Source organism: Cydia amplana, chromosome 19 (genome assembly GCF_948474715.1).
Source record: "Cydia amplana chromosome 19, ilCydAmpl1.1, whole genome shotgun sequence".
NCBI classification, from domain to species: Eukaryota; Metazoa; Arthropoda; class Insecta; order Lepidoptera; family Tortricidae; genus Cydia; species Cydia amplana.
In genome coordinates, this window is record NC_086087.1 from 1,270,858 (window position 1) to 1,297,859 (window position 27,002).

At 35.3% G+C, this 27,002-nt stretch overlaps 1 protein-coding gene across 1 annotated transcript in view; it reads left to right on the forward strand.

Moving 5' to 3' along the window:
• The first annotated feature begins 2,318 nt into the window (after nucleotides 1-2,318).
• LOC134657236 (nucleoredoxin-like) overlaps nucleotides 2,319-27,002 on the forward strand; it is an 87,522-nt gene continuing 62,838 nt past the window's right edge. Inside the window, exon 1 of the mRNA XM_063512808.1 lies at nucleotides 2,319-3,202. Within this exon, the coding sequence (XP_063368878.1) occupies nucleotides 2,792-3,202 (411 nt within the window). The 5' untranslated portion in view covers nucleotides 2,319-2,791. The remainder of the gene's footprint in view (nucleotides 3,203-27,002) is intronic.

The following is a 27,002-nucleotide window of genomic DNA, read 5'->3' on the forward strand; positions in this document are numbered from 1 at the left end:
ATTAAGACATAAAATCCATGTTCAAATAAACTTATGTCTAAATGTAAATGAAAATTAGTGGAAAGTGGAACCAGGCAAACCGAAATGCTCAGCGGAACGGTGATTGTCAAACGTCAAAGTGACAGTTATTTGTAGTGTTGTCAGGTATAAGAAAACTTTTACCCTGAACAACAGTAAAATGTATCACCGTACCGCGAACACGCGAACAACAAAAATCAAAATTCTTTATCCGTCTCTCTTTCTGTCGAGAATGCAAAAGCGATTTCGATTTTTGAAATCTATCTTGATTGCATTAAAATATTTATGACTATTTGGTTTGAGACGTATTATAATTTTTAGGCGATAACTGTAATTCAATGTTTTCAATGACTTTATTACAGTATGGAATTTTAACATGTCGGCAACGCGCATGTGACACCTCAGGAGTTGCTACTGTCGAAGTATACAAATTATAAAAATTTCAAATTACAAAAGAATAAATAACGTGTAAGTTAAGGGGTTATTTTTAGTTTATATATTTTTCCACTGTGTATAGGGTTCAGAACAAACATTAGGACGAAACTATATTACAAAAGCATTCATGAAATTCATACACCATCTTTCACAATAAATCCTCACTTGACCCAAAAGTGCGGCCAATCTGCCCCAAATCTTCATAAAAAACGGCAGCTTATGAAGCGATAATAAAAAGGCTGATTTGACAGCACGACAAAAGCGCGTATTGATTTCCCATAAGCCATCATATAAATCATGCCTCAACCCCCACATCCAGCTTTGGTTTCAGAAACGGAACGCTTAGGAGCAAGAACGTCGCCTACTCCGCCTCTGTTAGTACAAATTCAACTCTATTACGTTCATATAAAACTTAAAATTATTTGTGTGCAAAGAGAAAAAGTTGTGAATAATGACAATGTTAACTTTTTAATTTTGTAACGACACGAGCACGACACGAGTTCTAATTCTAAGTAGGCAGAGGGCAAACTTGCATGTATCGTGCTATGTTTATCGGAATTTTAACCCTATTTCTATAACTTTTAGGTCCTTTTTCATGTTTATCAAAACACTCGTTAACTTGTAAAACTTTTTTGTAGGCTTATCCAACCCCAACCGCGTTTTGGTTTTCCCTGCATAATACTGACACATTATAACATGAATTCTTAATCATTGCACATGCGTACACTTTGCTGATACATTTTGTTTTGGTATTTTAGCAATGTCCTATCTTTTAAAATCAAACTTAGTAAATATGAGCTTTATTAAATCGTAATAAAGACTAATATGGCACAGAATTTGAAGAGCTTTTAAGAGGGTTTCGTAATGAATTAGTTTAATTTATGTGCTGTCGCTAAACGGTTAGTCATTGCGTTAGTGGGAGTAAATTCGAACCCACTAATAATTGATTGCTCGTCAAATAGTGCTCTTCGAAACCTTTCAGCTGTCAATGTAACGTCATTTCAACTTAGTAGATAGGTAGTTAACTGCCCTATAGGGCTGTTCATATTTTCGAATATTTCGTAGTAGGTCTATAAATTATTAATAGAACCAGGTACAACTGTATCTCTGTCACCCGTAAACTTAACTCTTGAGAGTTGAGAGTTCTCAAACCTTTGAAAACAATATTTGCGGCTCTTTGAGCTTCCTAAAGCGGGTGATTTATATTTCTACTGCAGTTAGCTCTTCTTCTCAAAAGTTTGCCGACCCCTGACCCTTTTTTTTCACTGCATATCATCAAAGTAGAAAGTTATAATAAGAACCTAAAGTCAAAGAGAATTATGAACTGAACTTGTTTAAAGTTCCTGTATAAAATTAGGATTAACTTTGGTAACACTCATGTAAACTTTGGTACGAATCCAAAGCTTTTTCAAACAGAACTAATAAAGTTCAGGCGCCCTCCAGCCATAATTCTATTGATTCTTCTGTCGAATCCTAAAATTGAGCTACGCAATGCAATGCCAACTTTTATGAGGTATGAAAGAGCTTTGCCAAAGAATAAGGCCAGACATATTAGTAGACGAAGAGTTCTCTGAGAGACTTTTTCTCTTAATGTGTTCAATTCTTCAAATCAAATTAAATATTATCATGCTGGAAATCCAAGTTATACAGATTAAATTAGCATTTAACGAGATAATTTGTATGTGAATAAATAAGTATATATGTAGGAAAAAAAGCAAAATCAAAGACATCATCTGTCTAATAGAATAGGATAGTGCATGTGCAGTGTGCATGCGGTCTTGGATTTTAATCCTAGTATAATTTGTTTGTCACATAATATCCCTAATTAAAAAGTAAGGCTATGTCCCAAAACGCGATTTCTTTCGAAGTTCAAAAAACCTGAAACTAGCAAAAATATGTTCCTCTATTAGTATTCCATTCATACCGCTTCACAGCCATTCAGATTTCTAATTTATACATGGCCGTGTGTTGTTTGCACATGCATAGAACGAGTCCTCTCCATCCCAAATATTTACTCTATATCGGAGGGCGCCTGCCCTCCAGTCGCTCTTTGTCCTCCAACGCGGAGGGTCGTTGCCCGCGCGGACGGCCATTTTTAAAAATAAAACTTTGCGTCACGCATCCGCTCTAAACCATAAACTAAAACAAATCAAGCGCGACACTTTTAAAATTATAATTGCTTGCTGAAACCGGCACAAGTAATCAATTCATAAAATAAATTCGTTATTATTATTTTATCAACGCGTGCATAAACTGTTTTTGCATAAGTCAACTTTTATTTAGTAAAATTAAAAAGTGGAATTACAATCGAGGTCAAAACAATGACCAGTTAATTCAAATGCAAAACAATATCAATGCTTTGAGAAATTTGAAAATATCTAGGACTTATAAAATGGACTGGCGCGAGAAACTCTTTGGGAAAGTGTTGGTAAAGTGTTCATCAGGGCAAAATGGACAATTTGAGAATATTCCGACTTCGGAAGCCTTAAACGACTGTGTGGAAGAAGGGGAAGGTGTTGTGTGTGGTATTTACTTCTCATTTGCTAACATTAGTGAGGAAAGTGATGATTTCGGTGTGCGTTTGGAGGAGGTGTATAAGAAAGTGTTTCCACGGCTGAAGGTCGTGGAGGTGGTGTTGTGGGCCCATGTGGGGACGCCGGAGGGTCCAGTGGAGAGGGAAACTGGGTTCAGGAGAAGTTTGACCGGGAAGCCGTGGTTTGCTGTACCCTTTCACGATGTGGATACTAAAGTGAGTCCTTGTCTATAATCTAATAAACTAGCCAAATGACAATCGTTGATATAGAACGCCAATCGAAACAAACATTTTTTTAAATGTTAATAATATAAGGAATAGTCACGTGACATCGTTTGACGCTCTAAGCGCCAATAAGTACCTAATATCCAACACGGAAAATGTTCTCAACAACTGATACCTGTTGTAAACTGTATCAATTTAAATTCTATTTCTAATGGACGCAAACCTAGAGTTAATATTACTGAGTGTGTTTCTTCGGTCGTTTGACATAGACGTCGCGGCGCCAGGGGTAAGTAGTTAAGTACATGAGGGTTGTTCTTGGGGTCAACATGAGGTAAATTTTCCTCTGATCGTTACTCGAAACATATAAATACTAGTAGTTCGCCCCGAACTGAGAACTCGCGGTTAACCAAAAATTATATAGCTATTGACTTTGTTGCACCTACTTAGGTACTCGTATAGTGCGACATAAAATAATAGAAAATAAATGAGGGCGCCATTTTCTACGTGACTGTCACATTTGTGACGTAAAATGCTTACACATTAGGGTGGAGCGAAATCCAAAATTCTTGAATATAGCAATGGAACCCCTCTAAAAGGATGTCTAATTTTTTATTATTTAAGGGAAAAAAATAAAAAAAATATTGGTATATACTTTTAGCCCTCTACTATTCGATTATATATGTATAGCAATATATGCATATTTTTAATTAATTTAATTTATGCTTATTTTTTTTATAACAATATCATTCATTAAATAACATCTTTTTGTTACAGATATACTCGATTCCTATACTTATTTTTGTTTATAACGTATATTTTTATGACACGGTAAAACCACGTAAATCGAGGTTTTATGGAAAAGGCCCTTTAACCCGGATACTGTGCACAAATTGGAGTTTACAACTAATTACAGAACCGTGAAAACTATTTTGAACGTGATAAGATAATAAAAATACTACTAGTAAAAGTAAATATATGCCTAACATACGTGTGAACATGACCCAAAAAGGGCGTAAGCGACGCCGAAGGGCAAAATTTAACGCTCATTTAAACATATAAATAACCCATTTTTGCAGTAAAATGACACTTTTCGTAATCAATAACACCGTTACTTTGCCACAAGAACGTCTAAAAAAAAAATAACTCATATATATTTTTTACACTGTAGCATTTTCCTTGTTTTGCATGAAATTGCTGTTTAATATGAAAGTTTGAAATTTTATTATTTCATAAATATTGAAAAAGGCACAAACATTTTGGTAATAACTTATTATACGCTTATTAAGTATTATATAATTTCAATAAAATGTACACATATTAGTGAAATTAGTATATTTAAATAATTGATGAAAATGTACCTTTATTAATTTCTTTAGCGGCTGGATAGAGGGCTAAAAGTAGTGTTTATTTTGAAACTTGATATAATCACTATAATCTACATGACAAACTGCAACTTTTCGTACCGGTTCCACATTGATAATCAAATTTTTATTTTTTTCCCATACAACGACGCCCCACCCTATTACACATGGCAACAATTTAGTATGGACATTTTTGAGTTCTATTTTATTTAATTTCTACTATTTTATGTCGCTCTATAGGCGGCAATAGATCAAAGATGGATTTATTGCAAGGTCTGTGGAGCCTTTAACTGATTGATTTAAGCAAAGAGTAGTATGTATAATATAGTTGGCCAAGCAGATCTTGTCAGTAGAAAAAATGTAGGCGCGAAGGGATATGCTCTCATAGAAAATTTGAGTTTCGCGCCTTTTTCTACTGACAAGATTTGCTTTTTTGGATCAATTTTGAAGCGCCATTTACAAGTTTAGCGTTAAATAATATAGATGGCGCTATTTTTTCGAATAAAGGGCTTCGTATACGGCTGCCCCTCCCCTGGATTTAAGTCACCACCATAGAGATTAAAATAAACTGTATCTGCAGCGTTGCCAGATGGGTACGCCATAGTACGCCTTGCGTACTATTTTATGGTCTGCGTACTCGCGTACTCATCCGGCGATTTGCGTACTATTTTTATATTTTATCACCTGACAGCCTGTTACTCCACTTGAACAGAATAAATATTTGTTAGGTTTTCCGATTAATATTATTTAGGAACGCACCCAAAAATTTTTTACTTCTCAAACATACTTCTATAGATTATCTGTGTCTGTCGCACGCACGACAAGCAAGAGACACTGCCAATGGTCAAACTAATGACATTAGCACCATCAACATCATAGTCAAGGCAAAATCGAACATGTTACCTGTGCATTACAGTTTGATTTAGTTTAACTCATCAACGGGTCATGTCATTCTGTCCCATACATTTTTTATCGATTCGTTAGTGATATCGTTTTTCGAAACGCGTTTTGGCTGTATGTTTTGTTTTGGTTAATTTGGTTTGCGCTATGCTCTGCTGTTGTGTTGGCGCTTTGGTTTGTCGTTTTCTAAGTTTTCTTTGGCGGTTTAATATTCAATATTTTCATGTTTGTTGTTTATAATAGTTGTTATATCGATCAAAAAAGGATCAAATTGTGAGTTAGTATTACTATACATTCTTTTCTTTAATTGGATTGGATGTTAACCATATGTTAACAGGTGAATTATAGACATAATACATACAGTTTAAAACGATAATACAATTTTCCGCGTAATACTCCATTTTACATTTGTACCAATTGTACCTGTAACTTGGTTTCATACCTCTTTTCACCCTACAGAAAACGAAGTTTTACTGTATTTCTTCAAGCAAATCTTGTCAGTAAAACAAGGCGCGAAATTCAAATTTTGTATGGGATGATAATAATATCCCTTCGCGCCTACATTTTTCAAATTTGCCGCCTTTTTCAGCCATGCGGTAGAATGAGATAGCAATATCACTTGCTCCCTCTAACGCATAAATGCGTCCCTTGGAGTGGCCGGCGATGGCCCATGGGGCCTTAACAATAACTAGTGAGTTTTGGTTGTCACTGTTGTCAGCTGACGAAATGATAAAGCCGTGTCCAGACGATATTTACCAAAGCTAGTTTACTGAACTTATTTTAAGCCCCTCCACACTCGCGCGCGAATCGCGGCGCGAAGCGCGAACGCGAGTGTGGAATCGATTTTCGAACTTCGCGCCGCGATTCACGCACATGGTTTGGAGGGGGCTCTAGAGTAAGTACTTTTAATATGTGTGTATATAAGGAATTGTATGCAACTGTACATATAGCTGGTTAAGCAGATCTTGTCAGTAGAAAAAGGCGGCAAATTTGAAAAATGTAGGCGCGAAGGGATATCGTCTCATAGTGAATTTGAATTTCGCGCCTTTTTTTACTGACAAGATTTGCTTGAACAGCTATAATTCTCGTTTCATAAAACCACTTTCGAATTTTAAGGCCTCTCATATGCACCAGTTGCACAAATAACTATTTTACAGTAAATTTTATACTGCGTACTCAAACTTGAATTTGCGTACTATTTTTAAGAGGTGCGCGTAACGGAACGTAAAACCCATCTGGCAACACTGTGTATCTGTGCTAAGCCGAAATATTTCCTGCCAAATGTCAAATACATATATTATGTTTATTCTATTTTATTTTTATGTTGCTAATTATTTCAAAATGGTAAATTTAAAAACGATATTATAAAAGTGTAAGTCGAGCACTTTCATTTGATACTAAACTCGACCATGTTTCTTGCAAAAAAATGACCAGAATAGCAAGACCTCTCACAAACAGCTTTTTGGCCTTCTAAGCTCTTCTAGCTCAATAACCTCTTGATCGGGCCTGCTCATAATTTAATGACTAAAATATAATGCCCTCGACTACACGTTTACCCAATTTCATTAAAATTAGAACAAATTTACTTAAGTTATTGAGTATCAAACTATCTTCTGACAGTTCAGCTTAAAAACATCGAAATGCCGAGACGTGCCGCTAGCCAGCCGCGTGTTCAAAGTCGAATGTAAGAACTTCGCTTCGCTTCGCTCGCTCGTTCGATAAGAGAAAGGAATGTATATGAAAGGCAAAGATCAACAGAAATGCCAGCATAATTATTTCAATAGTACAAGCGTCGCTTTTAAAAGTTCTAAATTGAAAACTTCACTAGGTATTTGCAGTCAGAACCAATGCTGTAAATTTAAAAGTTTAATTGTAAGTTCGTTGTACACTCTACTGTTCTGTGTTTTCTAATTAGGAAACAACAAATTGGATAGCTGCAACTTACCATCGGAACTTAAATTGCAGACTAGTTTAGTAGGTACAAAGCTAAATATAATTGATATAAAATTGAATCGGGACTTAATCGGGTACGTTATTAATTTACCTGACGTTTCGAACGTGACACTACGGCTATAGTCACAGGCAGACTTACTAAAACCTATTGAACTTAGAGTTTTATAAATTATGAGTGAAAATCGTGTTAGTTTAAAACTATTAATAAAAGCTTGTAAAAATGCTTGTAAAATTCACAATTTTTATTCACTGCTACTGGCAAGTTGGCAACGCAACGTTTTACTCACAGACATAAAATTTTCGCGCTCGATGGTTTTACTTTAAGTAGGTAAAACAAAAGAAACTAGTACGTATTAAAATAACGTTCTACCATTTGTTGTTAAACTGTACTACTTAAAATAGCTCTGCAGGCTTTACCACATATCTTATTTAAGTCAAGTAAACAAATTAATCTTAATTAGAAACTCAAGTAACTCAACAAATCATGAACCGCTACTTATTTTCGAAATTTAAATTGTAACCGAAAAAAGTACGCAACATTAACTCTTTTGTCTATGGGTGTACGTTCCAAAACGGCTATAAATTATTGTCGAGTAATTATGTGAAAGCGTGGGGTTCGGTGTTGCCACCTCTACCGTGTATTACCCCATAATTACTTTCTTCCCTTCGCACTAAAATAAATTTATCAGTACTCTAACTGCATATTAACGTCAAAGATGTGTCGGAGGGTTTACTTGTAAATTATACATAGAAATTTTCCCACCTTAGCCGTAAATTTCTTGTTTTGTGTTTAATTACATAGTACATTACGAAAGGTCCCATTTTATCGTGCGTCAATGAGAGAAAGTAGAAATTATCCTTATTGACAATGAAAAATATTGTTATTTTTTCCCTGTAAAGTTGCAGCTGTTCAAGCTTATGCCTTCAATAACCAGTAGTGTATTACAGAGTTTACAGTTTCGTAAGGTTTTTAGCTTAGAAATCACGTTTCGGCCGAAATTAAAGCCAAACGGAACCCTCGTTTCAGTTTCGGCAAAAAAACCTGTTTCGGTTGGACACTAAGGACTAAGGACAGAGTAAACGGCCATGATACCTGCTGTATACTATCTGTAGACTGCGAAAACCCTAAACCCTAGGGGGATCCAGCCCTTGAGACAGGTGCACTGATGATACATTGATACGAAGGGCGAGAGTGCCCGAACGAGTGTTTTCGTGTAAAGGGGTGGCTACAGATATGGGAAATTGCTTTCGAGGTTGGATTCTTAAGGTTCTTTAGGACTTAAAGGTCTCTCGAAAAATGGAATAAAAGTCTATAAGACATTTCAGCACTCCGTCCGTCCTTTCGTTTATGTTTTACATCTCAACTTGCTTTACTAAGTTATAATTTTTCGTAGATTTTCTGTTGGCCCAACTTGTACTGTAGAACTTTCAATGACAATTTGGCAAAATTTGAGTATTTTTAAATATTGGAATCGTTCAGTGGGCCTGTGATCTTCTGATAGCAAATATGATTATAGGTTATAGATTTATATCCCTCTGAGGGCGTATTCAGGAGGTTAATTTAGCTTAGTGGATATCGATCGACATGTTTTAAGTCCGTTTTGCTAGGTACTGGCAAAACCTTGAAGATCAGAACGTATAGTCCCATTCCCATCTTAAAGGCTGGCAATGTACTTGCAATCCTGATATGGCCGGTGTCCATAGACGACGGTAATTGCATACCATCAGGCGATTCGTCTGCTCGTTTGCCTTCTATGTCATTAAAATAGACACCGGTCACACAGTGTGTATTAATAGGTACCTACTTGAGACTTTTGTTTGAACGAAGCATACCAAAGCTATGTAAAACTAAAAATGTAGAAACGTACCACAACTTTTGTAAAGTTGTGCCCTTATGATTTTATGATACTTACTAAGTACCGTGGTCGAGCCGAACTAAACGACGAATTGTAAAGTAAGTTTGTAAAGACTTACGCTATTTTGGTTTTGGGAATAGCGATTTCGATTTAAATTTTATGCGAGGGCATCCGGAATGTGCTGTTGCCATGCGGGCGGGTTGTACATACTTATTATCCTTATTGTATCCTATCTGTATGAAAGTCGTAAATACGTGCTTAAGTAGGTACTAAGTACCTACATATCTCGTACCAGTCCAACCCAGGGGAGAAATGTTACAAAGACAATTTTTAACACATTTGCTTTTTGTTCTCTTTAAACTTTTTGTTTTCAAGAACTATCTTTTAATTAGCATAATTAATTCCTCGTTTTGCTTTTTAATTTAGTAATAGGAATATAGGGTACACCATCTATACCACAAAAATCGGGTTATTGTAGTTTTTAGTTTACCTCACTGCGACTTGACTGCGAATACCCCAAAATAGGGTAATTTTTTTCGTGCTTATTTCTTTTTTTCTCAAGGACTTTTTTTAGGTATGACATGAGTATTTTTTTTATAATATCACTTTATATACTCGGTCAACCAAATGTTATCAGTAAAAAAGGCGCGAAATTCAAATTTTCTATAGGACGATATCCCTTCGCGCCTACATTTTTCAAATTTGCCGCCTTTTTCTACTGACAAGATTTGGTTGACCATCTATCTATACAATATAGGTAATCAGCTAAATTGAGCCATGGCTTAACTAAAATAGAGTCTGTGCGGTGTGTCGTACAATGTATTGGAATCCATACATTTCCCGACTCTTCTCTTTCCGCACAGACTCTATCTATTATAATTATGTGATACGATCATAGAATTAGAATAGACAAGAACAACTGTCAATCTTCAAAAGTGCGACCAAAAATGAAATGCAAGTGTGTGCGTAAATTGTCTATGTGAGATCAAAAATAGTGATGTCATGTTACAACATATTAATAATCTGTCGGTGTTTGATTGCTTTATCGACAACTTTTTCAAATGCGTTATTTTAAACGTATTATCCAGCGTATTTCGCTAGCGGTGCAAAGAGGAAACGCCAGCAGCGTACTAGGTACATTTAGCCGGGTACCTATGGCCTAATAGCATATAATTATATACCTACCCTTAATTTTTATATTTACCTAGTTACAAGTTTGTAAATTTGTTTGTTTGTTTGTAAATTACCGTTTTTAGGGTTCCGTACCTCAAAATTAAAAAGCGGCCAAGTGCGAGTCGGACTCGCCCATGAAGGGTTCCGTATTTAGGCGATTTATGACGTATTAAAAAAAAACTACTTGCTAGATCTCGTTCAAACCAATTTTCGGTGGAAGTTTACATGGTAATGTACATCATATATTTTTTTTAGTTTTATCATTCTCTTATTTTAGAAGTTAGGGGGGGGGGACACACATTTTACCACTTTGGAAGTGTCTCTCGCGCAAACTATTCAGTTTAGAAAAAAATTATATTAGGAACCTCAATATCATTTTTGAGGACCTATCCATGGATACCCCACACGTATGGGTTTGATGAAAAAAAAATTTTGAGTTTCAGTTCGAAGTATGGGGAACCCCAAAAATTAATTGTTTTTTTTCTATTTTTGTGTGAAAATCTTAATGCGGTTCACAGAATACATCTACTTACCAAGTTTCAACAGTATAGTTCTTATAGTTTCGGAGAAAAGTGGCTGTGACATACGGACGGACAGACAGACGGACAGACAGACGGACAGACAGACAGACATGACGAATCTATAAGGGTTCCGTTTTTTGCCATTTGGCTACGGAACCCTAAAAACGGAACCTTAATAGGATCACTCGTGCGTCTGTCTATCTGTCTGTCCGTCCGTCTATCACAGCCTATTTTCTCCGAAACTACTGGACCAATTAAGTTGAAATTTGCACACATATGTAAGTTTATGACCCAAAGATGGACGTGTAACGTAAACAAATGAATTTTAAATATGGAGGCCATTTTTGGGAGGTAAATGAGAAAATTAAAAAATAAAGTTTTTTCAAACTATATCGTGTTACATATCAGATGAAAGAGCTCATTGTAAGAATCTCAAATATATTTTTTTTATAATTTTAGGATTAATAGTTTCGCAGTTATTCAAGAAAATAGGCAAATAATGACCATTCCCCCCCCCCCCCCCCTTATCTTCGAAACTACTGGGTCTAAAAATTTTGAAAAAAATACACAAAATAGTTCTTTACCTATAGATGACAGGAAAACCTATCAGAAATGTGGTCAAGCGTGAGTCGGACTTAATGTACGGAACCCTTGAAACGCTAGTCCGACTCGCACTTGGCCGGTTTTTTTTCAAACGTTAAAATTTACGACATTATGACGTATAAATGACACTTGAACTCATTGTGTGCTATCAAAATCGTTACAGACTTATCTTAGTCTAACTCTCCTACTGTGTTGGAAAGTGAAGTTTAAATTTACTGCTAAACATGTGCACCTTCAAAAAGATTGTTATTATCGTTATTATTTGAAGTCGGTTATAAAGGTTAATATCTTAATGATGTCTTGTGAAGAAATTATTAACATAGCTATTAATATACCGACGAGGCATCGATACTGTCATCTGAACATTTTGTCAAGCCCTAGCGTAAAGTAACAGTTTATGTTTTTACACAAAATATCTTAAATTATTGAGTAATATGATAAAATATTAGCACACAAAGGAAGAAAAACTTATAATTAACTGTATAAACCGGCTTCTTACACTTTTTATGCTGTTAATTTGACAAAATATCGTCAAGAAAATTTCGCTCGGAATATCATAATTCCTCTGAAATGAATATTTGCTAGGTTTATTTGGCCCCGTGACACTGAAATCCGGTACACTACAAGACACTATATTCATTGTATTACTTAATCAAATAGTTTTCTTCCGAATTTGTGTATATTTTTCAAATTGAAAATTACGGTGATACGCTCTTGGCCGTCCGCGGCCGTTGTCAAACTCCAAAATGGTCACGTTTTCTCATTTGTAGTCTGACTCTTTCGCACTCCTGCGATGTTCATATACGCGAGGGCTTCCCTTTCGCACACTTCAGCTGTCTGTCAAGCGCGAGCGACAATTACAAGTCTGTGGATACGATACGACCCTATGTGCGCTTTGAGCTAGAACATATGAGAACATGTCATTCAATATGGCATAACTTTTTGCTGAAACGTCACATAGGTATAATAAACGAAATAGATTCCCTGGGATTGTTTGTCCCCGATCTCTACATTGTTATTGCTAAGTCAGCTGCAAAAACATCTATACAACTGTATACCTTATTCCCCAGACCTAAAGTCTAAAACTTGCCCAAGTTGGTTAGTAGACATGTCTCGGTCAGCTGCAAAAACATCTATACAAATTTAAACCTTATTTGTTAGAGATAAAGTCTAAAGTAGTTTAGAAGTCTGTACCGCATGCAGACTGCATTTGTTCTATACTTGCATAGTGCAAATGTTGTGGTAACTGCAGATGGTGCAATGAAGTTGGTGGTTTAGGGTTTGATGCTCGGTTGGGGTAAATGGTTGTGGTATCTCGAATTTGTTTTTGAGGCTACAGTTATATATACTCTGGCAAACTACTTTGTCAGTAGAAAAAGGCGCGAAATTCCAATTTTTTTATGGAAGACTAACCCTTTGCGTACATTTTAAAAATTTGACGACTTTTTCCGACGGAAATGTGTAGCCGTAGAGGTTGATGTGGGATGCGGGTTCTTCCGGTCACTCTTGACAGATATAAATGATACACGACAACACGACACTGATTCACCAAAAGGGCTGATCATGTATTGTATGTATGTCACTTTATTGCACTTGAACAAGTTTACACAAAACAGAAACAACGGAGAAGAGATCTAAGTGTATGTACAAAGGCGAACTTATCCCTAATAGAGATCTCTTCCAGCTAAACTTTGTATTGTGAACTGTGATTTTGTATTATATGTATCTGCCACAGCCACACCGTCCGACATCAAGTACTAACTTAAATTGACAGTTGACACACGTTGTTAACATGGGCAAAATATACACATATTTCCAAATCTACATATTTCCTCATAGCTAATTATACGCATGTACGAGCTGTAAAGTTTAATCAATAAAAACTCCATCTCAATCTTAGTTGGAGTTGTATTGATTTTCATCAGAAAAACTGCATACCGACCCGATTCCGACGAAATCCGCCGCTAATAAAGTAAAGCAATCCTTATCCATAGTTGTACAATTGAGCATGCGGGCTGAATTATTGAGCATTGAACATTGAGCATAGCTCAGCTGAGCTATTGTGTGATGGACAAAGGAAATTCGCATCGATTTAGACATAGGGAAATGACGTTTGGTAAAATAGCTTTTTTGCTAAGCTCGCCGAATTAGCGTATCGCCGGTCAGTTTCCTAATTCGTCAATTTTGCTGATTCAACAGTTTAATGATTAGACTGTTTCTTAATTCGCCAATTTCCTTTTTTGCCAGTTTCACTAAATTGTCAGAGCCCCTATTAAGCCAGTTTCTTGAGTCGCAAACTTCCTTATTCCTCAATTATCTTAAGTTGTCAGTTTTGCTATTTCGTCATGTTTATGATTTGCTACTTTTTTGGGGTTCCGTAGTAAACTAGGAACCCAGCTGTTTTTAAGGCGATCTTAAGGCGATACAAGACATATTTTTGTACTCGGCTAAAAGTCACGAAATGTAAGTTTAATATTTTTAAATCACATTGCCGTATTCTTTAAAAAAAAAAACATAGTCATGTCTTATTGACTGTACCTACAGGAGAATAGCAGATGACATAACTTTGTATGGTGTCGGATAATAGTTTTAAAATAACATTTAATAAGGTGACTAGAAACATCAATGAAGCATCAATAGGTTCATCTTTTGATTCTGCATCAAGCCTTGGTCTCTTGCTACTTGCCACACGACCCTGAAATCACCTTGTATATTTGATACACCGAAACCTGACCGAAACACGACTATAAGACCCTGGCAACTAGTGAAACTGGCGAATATAGAAACCGATTATCTAGGGGAAATTACCATTTGACCAAACTGACGAATAATTAAATTAGCACATAAGGAAACTAGCAAATTTACGAAACTGAAGCCTAGCAAAACTGGCGAAAGAGTAAACTGAAGGTTTAGGAAAATGACCCACTAGCGAAATTGTCAACCTAGTGAAAATGACCAGAAGGTAAACTGTTGAATCAGCAAAATTGACGAATTAGGAAACTGACCGGCGATACGCTAATTCAGCTCGCCTCTTGGAGGATATAATCAAACGGAGACGCCATGTCTGTAATTTTCTGTACAAAACAGTCTGCCGATTTTTGCGGGGGAGGGGAACGTCAAATGTATGCGTAACTTAAAAATAGCCATGTCAGATAAACGTCAGTCCATACATTGTGTATGACCGTTGGCCGCCTATTTTCGACAGAGGGGAAAGCCTGTTAATGGCTACTCCGTTTAGTTGTATCCTCCAAGGCTCGCCTAGTTAGTCGACTTTCGCAGGAGGTAATGTAGGGTTGCCATACGTTAGTGTCATTATTGACATGACAGTATTTTTGGTCCTTTGTCCGAATTGCGGTAAGACTTGGGGAGTGTCAGGATTTTATCGGATTTCTTAACTAACGACTAGAGTCTGTTCGGAAAGAGAAGAGTCGTAGAATGTATTGGGCCCCATACATTTCACGACTCTTCTCTTTCAGCACAGACTCTAGAAGCTATTAGCTACCTAAGGGCCAATATAGACGGACTGCAACCCGGCTGCAATTTGTAAGGGAACTGACTGGACGCCAACTGCAACGTCGGCGTGCAGATCTTATACACGTTGCAGACGGGGTACAGTCCGTCTATACGGGCCCTTAAAGTTTGAAGTAGGCCAAGGGAAAGAGAAAAATTATGGTATGGTGACAGAATATGGTAGAAAGTTAACGATGTTATACTTGACGCGTCGAATGACTGTCAATGTCAAATGGTTTTAGACTTTATTTGGTAGAGTCTGTTCGGAAAGAGAAGACTCGTGGAATGTATTGGGCCCCATAGGACGACTCTTCTATTTCCGCACAGACTCTACTTTAACACATTATTTTATTTATTGTATCCCATAAAACAAGAGTATTAAGCTATCAGATCCGCTGGGACACCCCGTACCCATTGAATAATGCGTTCAACGACAAGAGAATTTATATTTAACATCAATAAACTAAAAGCACCTGAGGGTAGATTAATGGCGCCCATCTGTCAGTCCGGTGTTGCCAGTGTGCGAGGGCTCGACTGTTCGGGATAATTTAACATTAACATACATATATGTATAAACATGGGAACCTACCACACGCATAACTTAGTTTTACACAATTAGGTGGGAAACGAAGCTTGAACGATTTTCTCATCCTAATTTAGGATTGTTCATTTTTTTTTAAATGTTCTATTTCGAAAACCATTTCGAGATATGAGGTTTTCAAACAGTTTCCGACATTTGCTGCGATATAATAATTGAGGATTGAAGATATTTCAACAAATATCCTTATGACCTTAGTTTGACCTTTCTCCTGGGCTGAATGTAAAGTCATCGCATAATAAAAGTTATCGAACCATAGTAAATAAATCCGTCACTCACGTAATTGTCAAAGTTATCAATGTCATCAATTGTCATAATTTAATTTTTCAGTTAAACCGCTCTTGGTTTGTTACGATTTGATTTATAATTGATACCTAAACTGTAGATTTGATTGCTTAATATAAATCAAAAACCTTGTTCCTACGTGTGGGAATGATTCACAAAAATAATAGTTCGAATCCGCGAGGACCTACTTACGACGTGAAACATGGTGTCGTGAACATGGACCTAGAATATTACGGACGGACTGTCACCTAAGACAAACTGTGACACTGCAATGGCGGCCGGTTTGAATGTGTGCGTGTAGACGAGTGTTACCATGTAACACAAATTCTCCCCTAATGGTGAAACAATTATTTTTAATATCGTCCTAGTTTTTTTTTTAAATTTAAAATAAACAATTAGGACAGTTTTACGTTAGACAATAAAAAAGGTGTGTACGTATCTGATTTTATAGGTCTTGAAAATGCGCAATATTGCACAATTACTTTGTGCAAACATTATTTTCAATACCTAATGATATTTAGCATCGCAATAAAATCAGTTCGTCATGTTTTTTTAATTTATACATTTAACTTGAAACATATCTGGTTTTCAACAAAAAAATTATAATACATAACAAACAAACGTTAAGTATCGCTCCTTAGTATCGGGAAATTACCATACCGACCTAGTTTGAAATGCACAATCAATAATTTAACCATTTACCTAAATGATCTCTTAATAAATAATGATTTAATGAGAAGGGTATCAATTACCCTACTTTCGGGAAATTACCCTATTCATGTTACTGGTCACACTCCTGTTTTGCAGTTTGATAATTTATAAACAACAAATTATCGTGATTTTACGTACTAATTGATAAACTTAAGTATGAAAAGTTATTCCGTGACTTTTTTCTTTCGATCGGTACAATTCTAGCAGGATTTAACTACGCATGCCGGCATATTTTATATTTTTCTTCGACATGTTTACTTCAATGACGTTTCGATTCGTCTGACGGCAAACTGGTGGATGTGGGCTGTCAATGTGTGTGTGTCACGCGTAAATACTTAGAAACTGGTGGATGTTGGAATCACAGCTGTGTTGTAAGCGAAACTCTGTCCGTAATATTATAGGTTCATGGTCGTGAAGTAAACATGGAATACCTACCTACCTACTTCAAGTTTAAGATAGTAGATAGCATGAACCTATAATATTACGGACAGAGTTTCGCTTACAACACAGCTGTGATTCCAACATCCACCAGTTTCTAAGTATTTACGCGTGACACACACACATTGACAGCCCACATCCACCAGTTTGCCGTCAGACGAATCGAAACGTCATTGAAGTAAACATGTCGAAGAAAAATATAAAATATGCCGGCATGCGTAGTTAAATCCTGCTAGAATTGTACCGATCGAAAGAAAAAAGTCACGGAATAACTTTTCATACTTAAGTTTATCAATTAGTACGTAAAATCACGATAATTTGTTGTTTATAAATTATCAAACTGCAAAACAGGAGTGTGACCAGTAACATGAATAGGGTAATTTCCCGAAAGTAGGGTAATTGATACCCTTCTCATTAAATCATTATTTATTAAGAGATCATTTAGGTAAATGGTTAAATTATTGATTGTGCATTTCAAACTAGGTCGGTATGGTAATTTCCCGATACTAAGGAGCGATACTTAACGTTTGTTTGTTATGTATTATAATTTTTTTGTTGAAAACCAGATATGTTTCAAGTTAAATGTATAAATTAAAAAAACATGACGAACTGATTTTATTGCGATGCTAAATATCATTAGGTATTGAAAATAATGTTTGCACAAAGTAATTGTGCAATATTGCGCATTTTCAAGACCTATAAAATCAGATACGTACACACCTTTTTTATTGTCTAACGTAAAACTGTCCTAATTTTTTATTTTAAATTAAAAAAAAAACTAGGACGATATTAAAAATAATTGTTTCACCATTAGGGGAGAATTTGTGTTACATGGTAACACTCGTCTACACACACACATTCAAACCGGCCGCCATTGCAGTGTCACAGTTTGTCTTAGGTGACAGTCCGTCCGTAATATTCTAGGTCCATGGTAGATAGTATTGCTTTGAGGATCACGTCGATGTAAGTATTAATTAATATTATTTACTACAATTATTTAAAAGCTCACTTTGTTAGTAGGGTCGTGGGGACCTATTTATTTTCTGTGGTAATGTAGCCAGAGTATCTAAAGGCAAACCGTTAGAGATGGTGCCTACTAGAAAGAATGAATATACAAGAATACATGGTCATACTCAAAATGCAGCCTGAAACTGCTGATTTGAACAGATATAATTTCTAATTTCCAGGTACATGTTGCAGTTCAAGCTGCTGATATCATGGTGGACAAGACTTAAGTGAATAAATATCTGTGAATAATAAAACATGTTTTTGTTTATCTACTTTTTTATTAATTTAGGAAATATATAGGTATGTGTTGCCCATAAAAGAGCAACTATACGTAAATGTTCGTTTCAATCCAAAATGCTCAAGTTTGTTCTGGGCCCAAGTGCCTTAAAAAATCGATGATCTCCTTTGTACATTACATATCCCACAACCGTATCTAAATAGGAATCACACGATGACCTGAAATAATAGAATATAATTAGCTAAATTAGCATTGTACCTAATCCAATATCCAAACAATGGTGACAAGCCGGTAGAAAGTATCCACTGGGTGCTAAGCGACCTTAGCAATGGACGCTTGTAACAATTTTACGAATCCAATCTCCTTAAAAATCGAATTAGTGAAAAAATATATGATGTAACCATGAACCTATAATATTACGGACAGAGTTTCGCTTACAATACAACTGTGATTCCAACATCCACCAGTTTCTAAGTATTTACGCGTGACACACACACATTGACAGCCCACATCCACCAGTTTGCCGTCAGACGAATCGAAACGTCATTGCAGTAAACATGTCGAAGAAAAATATAAAATATGCCGGCATGCGTAGTTAAATCCTGCTAGAATTGTACCGATCGAAAGAAAAAAAGTCACGGAATAACTTTTCATACTTAAGTTTATCAATTCGTACGTAAAATCACGATAATTTGTTGTTTATAAATTATCAAACTGCAAAACAGGAGTGTGACCAGTAACATGAATAGGGTAATTTCCCGAAAGTAGGGTAATTGATACCCTTCTTATTAAATCATTATGTATTAAGAGATCATTTAGGTAAATGGTTAAATTATTGATTGTGCATTTCAAACTAGGTCGGTATGGTAATTTCCCAATACTAAGGAGCGATACTTAACGTTTGTTTGTTATGTATTATAATTTTTTTGTTGAAAACCAGATTTGTTTCAAGTTAAATGTATAAATAAAAAAAGCGGCCAAGTGCGAGTCGGACTCGCCCATGAAGGGTTCCGTATTTAGGCGATTTATGACGTATTAAAAAAAAACTACTTACTAGATCTCGTTCAAATCAATTTTCGGTGGAAGTTTACATGGTAATGTACATCATATATTTTTTTTAGTTTTATCATTCTCTTATTTTAGAAGTTACAGGGGGGGGGACACACATTTTACCACTTTGGAAGTGTCTCTCGCGCAAACTATTCAGTTTAAAAAAAAATGATATTAGAAACCTCAATATCATTTTTGAAGACCTATCCATAGATACCCCACACGTATGGGTTTGATGAAAAAAAAATTTTTGAGTTTCAGTTTGAAGTATGGGGAACCCCAAAAATTTATTGTTTTTTTCTATTTTTGTGTGAAAATCTTAATGCGGTTCACAGAATACATCTACTTACCAAGTTTCAACAGTATAGTTCTTATAGTTTCGGAGAAAAGTGGCTGTGACATACGGACGGACAGACAGACGGACAGACGGACAGACAGACAGACATGACGAATCTATAAGGGTTCCGTTTTTTGCCATTTGGCTACGGAACCCTAAAAACATGACGAACTGATTTCATTACGATGCTAAATATCATTAGGTATTGAAAATAATGTTTGCACAAAGTAATTGTGCAATATTGCGCATTTTCAAGACCTATAAAATCAGATACGTACACACCTTTTTTATTGTCTAACGTAAAACTGTCCTAATTTTTTTATTTGAAAACAAAGACGATATTAAAAATAATTGTTTCACCATTAGGGGAGAATTTGTGTTACATGGTAACACTCGTCTACACGCACACATTCAAACCGTCCGCCATTGCAGTGTCACAGTTTGTCTTAGGTGACAGTCCGTCCGTAATATTCTAGGTCCATGGATGTAACTTACATTTTCTATTTTTGTTCCCCTGATTTCAGCCAACTTATGGTTGGAGTTGGATGCTATATGGATACATATATTTCAATAAAATATAACTTAGGCAGATTTCTGGAATCAGCTTTCACAAATTTAGCGTATTTTTAAATTATTGATTCAGGGATTCAAATGAAACGAGTATTCGAGACGATATTATTTATAAAAACGCGTGACACTGACATTGTCGACAGTTGACAATTACAATCAATTGACAATGACAACTATTTTTTAATGCTTGTTGTTGCTTGTGCTTTATCAAATCAGCCACGACATGTAATTTACGAGAAGTCGTATCTCATATTTTCAATCTATCTATATATATAAATGCAAGTGTCCTGACTGACTGACTGACTGACTGACTGACTGACTGATTCATCAACGCAGAGCCGAAACTACAAAAGCTAGAAAGTTGAAATTTGCACACTAGGTTGCATTTGTAAAGTGTACAAGAGATAAGAAGCGATTTTGAAAAATTCAACCCCTAAGGGGGTTAAAAAGGGGATGAAAGGTTGTATGGGGTTCAAGTTTTAGTTTAAGCTAGGAATTTGAAACTTTGTGAAAATGTATTATATTAAAAAACAAAAAAACTAATTTCAGCGTTTTCGAAAATTCATCCCCCAAGGTGGTGAAAAAGGGGTTGAAAATTTGTATGGAGATCAAATATTTTTGTGAGTGTGGGACTTGAAACTTTGTATATGGGTATATTATTATAAGACAGGAAAAGTAATTTCAGCGTTTTTGAAAATTCATCCCCTAACAGGGTTAAAAAGGGGTTGAAAGTTTGAATCCATTACAAATGCGTTGAAACTTCTTAGAAAGGCATAATAGCCGATTACAAAACAAAGCAATTGCGACGTTTTAGGAAATTCAACCCCTAAGGGGTTAAAAAAGGGGATGAAACTTTGTCTTGGGGTGCAAAATTTATTTTAAGCTAGGACCTTGAAACTTTGCAAAAAGGTATTAAATTAAAAAACAAGAAAACTAATTTCAGCGTTTTTAAAAATTCATCCCCCGAGGTGGTGAAAAAGGGGTTGAAAGTTTGTACGGAGATCAAATATTATTGAGAGTACGGGACTTGAGTCTTTGTATAAAGCCATATTATTAGAACTCAAGAAAAGTAATTTCAGCGTTTTTAAAAATTCACCCCTTAAAAGGGTTAAAAAGGGGATGAAAGGTTGTATGGGGTTCAAGATTTATTTTAAGCTAGGAATTTGAAACTTTGTGAAAATATATTATATAAAAAAATAAAAAAAATAATTTCAGCGTTTTCGAAAATTCATCCCCCAAGGTGGTGAAATAGGGGTTGAATGTTTGTATGGAGATCAAATATTTTTGTGAGTGTGGGACTTAAAACTTTGCATATGGGTATATTATTATAAGACAGGAAAAGTAATTTCAGCGTTTTTGAAACTTCATCCCCTAACAGGGTTAAAAAGGGGTTGAAAGTTTGAATCCATTGCAAATGCTTTGAAACTTCTTAGAAAGGCATAATAGCCGATTATAAAATAAAGTAATTGCGACTTTTTAGGAAATTCAACCCCTAAGGGGGTAAAAAAGGGGATGAAACTTTGTCTTGGGGTGCAAAATTTATTTTAAGTAAGGACCTTGAAACTTTGCAAAAAGGTATTAAATTAAAAAACAAGAAAACTAATTTCAGCGTTTTTAAAAATTCATCCCCCGAGGTGGTGAAAAAGGGGTTGAGAGTTTGTACGGAGATCAAATATTATTGAGAGTGCGGGACTTGAGTCTTTGTTATTAGGACTCAAGAAAAGTAATTTCAGCGTTTTTAAAAATTCATCCCTTAAAAGGGTTAAAAAGGGGATGAAAGGTTGTATGGGATTCAAGATTTATTTTAAGCTAGGAATTTGAAACTTTGTAAAAATGTATTTTATAAAAAAAAACTAATTTCAGCGTTTTCGAAAATACATCCCCCAAGGTGGTGAAAAAGGGGTTGAAAGTTTGTATGGAGATCAAATATTTTTGTGAGTGTGGGACTTGAAACTTTGTATATGGGTATATTATTATAAGATAGGAAAAGTAATTTCAGTGTTTTTAATAATTCATCCCCTAACAGGGTTAAAAAGGGGTTGAAAGTTTGAATCCATTACAAATGCTTTGAAACTTTTTAGATAGGCATAATAGCCGATTACAAAAAAAAGCAATTGCGACGTTTTAGGAAATTCAACCCCTAAGGGGTTAAAAAAGGGGATGAAACTTTGTCTTGGGGTGCAAAATTTATTTTAAGCTAGGACCTTGAAACTTTGCAAAAAGGTATTAAATTAAAAAACAAGAAAACTAATTTCAGCGTTTTTAAAAATTCATCCCCCGAGGTGGTGAAAAAGGGGTTGAAAGTTTGTACGGAGATCAAATATTATTGAGAGTACGGGACTTGAGTCTTTGTATAAAGCCATATTATTAGAACTCAAGAAAAGTAATTTCAGCGTTTTTAAAAATTCACCCCTTAAAAGGGTTAAAAAGGGGATGAAAGGTTGTATGGGGTTCAAGATTTATTTTAAGCTAGGAATTTGAAACTTTGTGAAAATATATTATATAAAAAAATAAAAAAAATAATTTCAGCGTTTTCGAAAATTCATCCCCCAAGGTGGTGAAATAGGGGTTGAATGTTTGTATGGAGATCAAATATTTTTGTGAGTGTGGGACTTAAAACTTTGCATATGGGTATATTATTATAAGACAGGAAAAGTAATTTCAGCGTTTTTGAAACTTCATCCCCTAACAGGGTTAAAAAGGGGTTGAAAGTTTGAATCCATTGCAAATGCTTTGAAACTTCTTAGAAAGGCATAATAGCCGATTATAAAATAAAGTAATTGCGACTTTTTAGGAAATTCAACCCCTAAGGGGGTAAAAAAGGGGATGAAACTTTGTCTTGGGGTGCAAAATTTATTTTAAGTAAGGACCTTGAAACTTTGCAAAAAGGTATTAAATTAAAAAACAAGAAAACTAATTTCAGCGTTTTTAAAAATTCATCCCCCGAGGTGGTGAAAAAGGGGTTGAGAGTTTGTACGGAGATCAAATATTATTGAGAGTGCGGGACTTGAGTCTTTGTTATTAGGACTCAAGAAAAGTAATTTCAGCGTTTTTAAAAATTCATCCCTTAAAAGGGTTAAAAAGGGGATGAAAGGTTGTATGGGATTCAAGATTTATTTTAAGCTAGGAATTTGAAACTTTGTAAAAATGTATTTTATAAAAAAAAACTAATTTCAGCGTTTTCGAAAATTCATCCCCCAAGGTGGTGAAAAAGGGGTTGAAAGTTTGTATGGAGATCAAATATTTTTGTGAGTGTGGGACTTGAAACTTTGTATATGGGTATATTATTATAAGATAGGAAAAGTAATTTCAGTGTTTTTAATAATTCATCCCCTAACAGGGTTAAAAAGGGGTTGAAAGTTTGAATCCATTACAAATGCTTTGAAACTTTTTAGATAGGCATAATAGCCGATTACAAAAAAAAGGAATTGCGACGTTTTAGGAAATTCAACCCCTAAGGGGGTAAAAAAGGGGATGAAACTATGTCTTGGGGTGCAAATTTTATTTTAAGCTAGGACCTTGAAACTTCGCAAAAAGGTATTAAATTAAAAAACAAAAAAACAAATTTCAGTGTTTTTAAAAATTCATCCCCCGAGGTGGTGAAAAAGGGGTTGAAAGTTTGTACGAAGATCAAATATTTTTTAGAGTGCGGGACTTGAATCTTTGTATAAAGCCATATTATTAGATTTCAAGAAAAGTAATTTCAGCGTTTTCAAAGATTCATCCCTTAAAATGGTTAACAAGGGGTTAAAAGATTGTATAGGGTTTAAACTTTATTTTAAGCTACGAATTTGTAACTTCGTAAAAAGTTATTTCATTAAAAGAGAAGAAAACTATTGTCAGCGTTTTTCAAAATTCAACATTTAAGGTGGTGAAAAAGGGGTTGAAAATTTGTATGGAGGTCAACATTTTTTGTAAGTACGGGACTTGAATCTTTGTATAATGACATATTATTAGAATACGAGAAAAGTAATTTCAGCGTTTTTAAAAATTCATCCCCTATAAGGGTCCAAAAGGGGTTGAAAGTTTGTATAGGGTTCAAATTTTATTTAAAGCTAGGAACTTGAAACTTCGTAAAAAGGTATTTTATTAAAAAAACAAAAAAAACCTATTCAGCGTTTTTAAAAATTCATCCCCCGAGGAGGTGAAAAAGGGGTTGAAAGTTTGTATGGAGATCAAATATTTTTGAGAGTGCGGGACTTAAATCTTTGTATAAAGCCATATTATTAGAACACAAGAAAACTAATTTCAGCGTTTTTAAAAATTCATCCGATAACAGGGTTAAAAAGGGGTTGAAAGATTGTATAGGTTATAATTTTATTTAAAGCTAGGAACTTGAAGTTTCGTAAAAAAATATTTTATTAAGAGAAAAGAAAACTAATTTCAGAGTCTTTGATAATCCATCCCTCAAGGTGGTGAAGGGGGTCGAAAATTTGTATGGAACCCAAATATTTACTTGAGTGCGGGACTTGAATCGTTGTATAAAGGCATATTATTACAATACAAGAAAAGTAATTTCAGCGTTTTTAAAAATTCATCCCCTAAAAGTTTAAACAGGGGTTGAGAGTTGGTAGAGGGTTCAAATTTTATTTAAAGCTAGGAACTTCAAACTTCGTAAATAGGTAGGTAGTAGGTTTTATTAAATAGTGGACTTGAAAATCTTCTGGGGGTTGAGAGAGAGATTATATCGAGAACAATTTTATTCAGTTAGGGACTTCGTAGCCAGGTTGTGAAAGACAAACTCATGCGTTGTTATAATAATTAACAAATGATAACCGTCCCTACTGCTATCTTTTGCTGCATAATGTTCTAAGCTAATGTAGAATTTATAACCACCCACCAATAAGTACGTAACAATAAGTACGTGTAAGTACGTAAGAAGCAATCTAAGCTCTTATAAAACCCGTGAGCAGCAGTCGGGTAGAAGCACGCGCGGTGGAAGTCTCATTCTGGTACCGGCCCATACTACCGCTAAAGCTAAGAAATCCCTTAGTGTTTTAGGCGTCAGACTGTTCAACACGTTACTTGCTGAAATCAGAGATGCCCTTAGTGATGTCACATTTACTAGAAAGATTAAAAAAAGATGGCCTGCTACACGATCGACGAATTCTTCGACAGGGTGTCATTGATCCATACACACAATGTGAAAATCTAAATCACTGTTTCGATGGGACCATGATGGGACATTACTTTCACTGTAAAATGTTATTTTTAATTTAGATATTTTAATATGGATTATTAGAAAGCCTTAATGTAACTATTTAAAATTATTTAACGAAACATGGAATTATTTTAGTTTTAAGTTTATAATTATGATCGACACGACATATGTATTTCTGTACGGTTACCATCAGTTTGTCACTGACATAAACGCCGTCGAGAACGTAATTTACTTTCTATACATCCCGTTTACACGAATATGCGAGTGCGAGCGAGATGTATAGAAAGTAAATTACGTTCTCGACGGCGTTTATGTCAGTGACAAACTGATGGTAACCGTACTGTTCTGCTTTTATTTGTTGTTAAGTATGTTTACATTTAGTGAAATGTAATTTTATTTTATGTACTTACTCCTAACATGTAATTAACGTTATCAATAAAATATGAATATGATTATGAATATGAATATACAAATCCACGCGTACGAAGTCGCGGGCAACAGCTAGTAAATTATAAATATTCAACCGAGCCACGAATTACTAAATCATTCAAATTGGTATCTTAAATTAACCTATATTTTCAGAAAATAATATAAAAATGGGGGTCTAAAAAAAATGAACAATCCTAATTGGGGTTGGCCGGTTGAAGTATTTGACAAATGGCGTCAATATAGGTTTAACCTGTCCATCCTACGAATATTGATTATTTTTTATTTTATGACCTGGACAAGGCAGGTAAAACCTATGCTGGCGCCATCTATATAAACCTTTAACAGTTGCCAACCCCATTGCTCAAAAGTTAACTGGAAGAGACCGCTAAAATGGATTAAGTACGCAGTACGCCTTTCGTTGTTAATAACAACAAAAAGCGGCCAAGTGCGAGTCGGACTCGCCCGTGAAGGGTTCCGTATTCAGGGGATTTATGACGTATTAAAAAAAACTACTTACTAGATCTCGTTCAAACCAATTTTCGGTGGAAGTTTGCATGGTAATGTACATCATATATTTTTTTTAGTTTTATCATTCTCTTATTTTAGAAGTTACAGGGGGGACACACACATTTTACCAATTTGGAAGTGTCTCTCGCGCAAACTATTCAGTTTAGAAAAAAATTATATTAGAAACCTCAATATCATTTTTGAAGACCTATCCATAGATACCCCACACGTATGGGTTTGATGAAAAAAAAATTTTTGAGTTTCAGTTCACAGTACGGGGAAACCCCCAAAATTTATTGTTTTTTTTTAAATTTTGTGTGAAAATCTTAATGCGGTTCACAGAATACATCTACTTACCAAGTTTCAACAGTATAGTTCTTATAGTTTCGGAAAAAAGTGGCTGTGACATACGGACGGACAGACAGACGGACAGACGGACGGACAGACAGACAGACATGACGAATCTATAAGGGTTCTGTTTTTTGCCATTTGGCTACGGAACCCTAAAAACCTTTTATATAGAGTCTGTGCGGAAAGTCGTGAAATGTATGGGGCCCAATACATGCATTCCACGACTCTTCT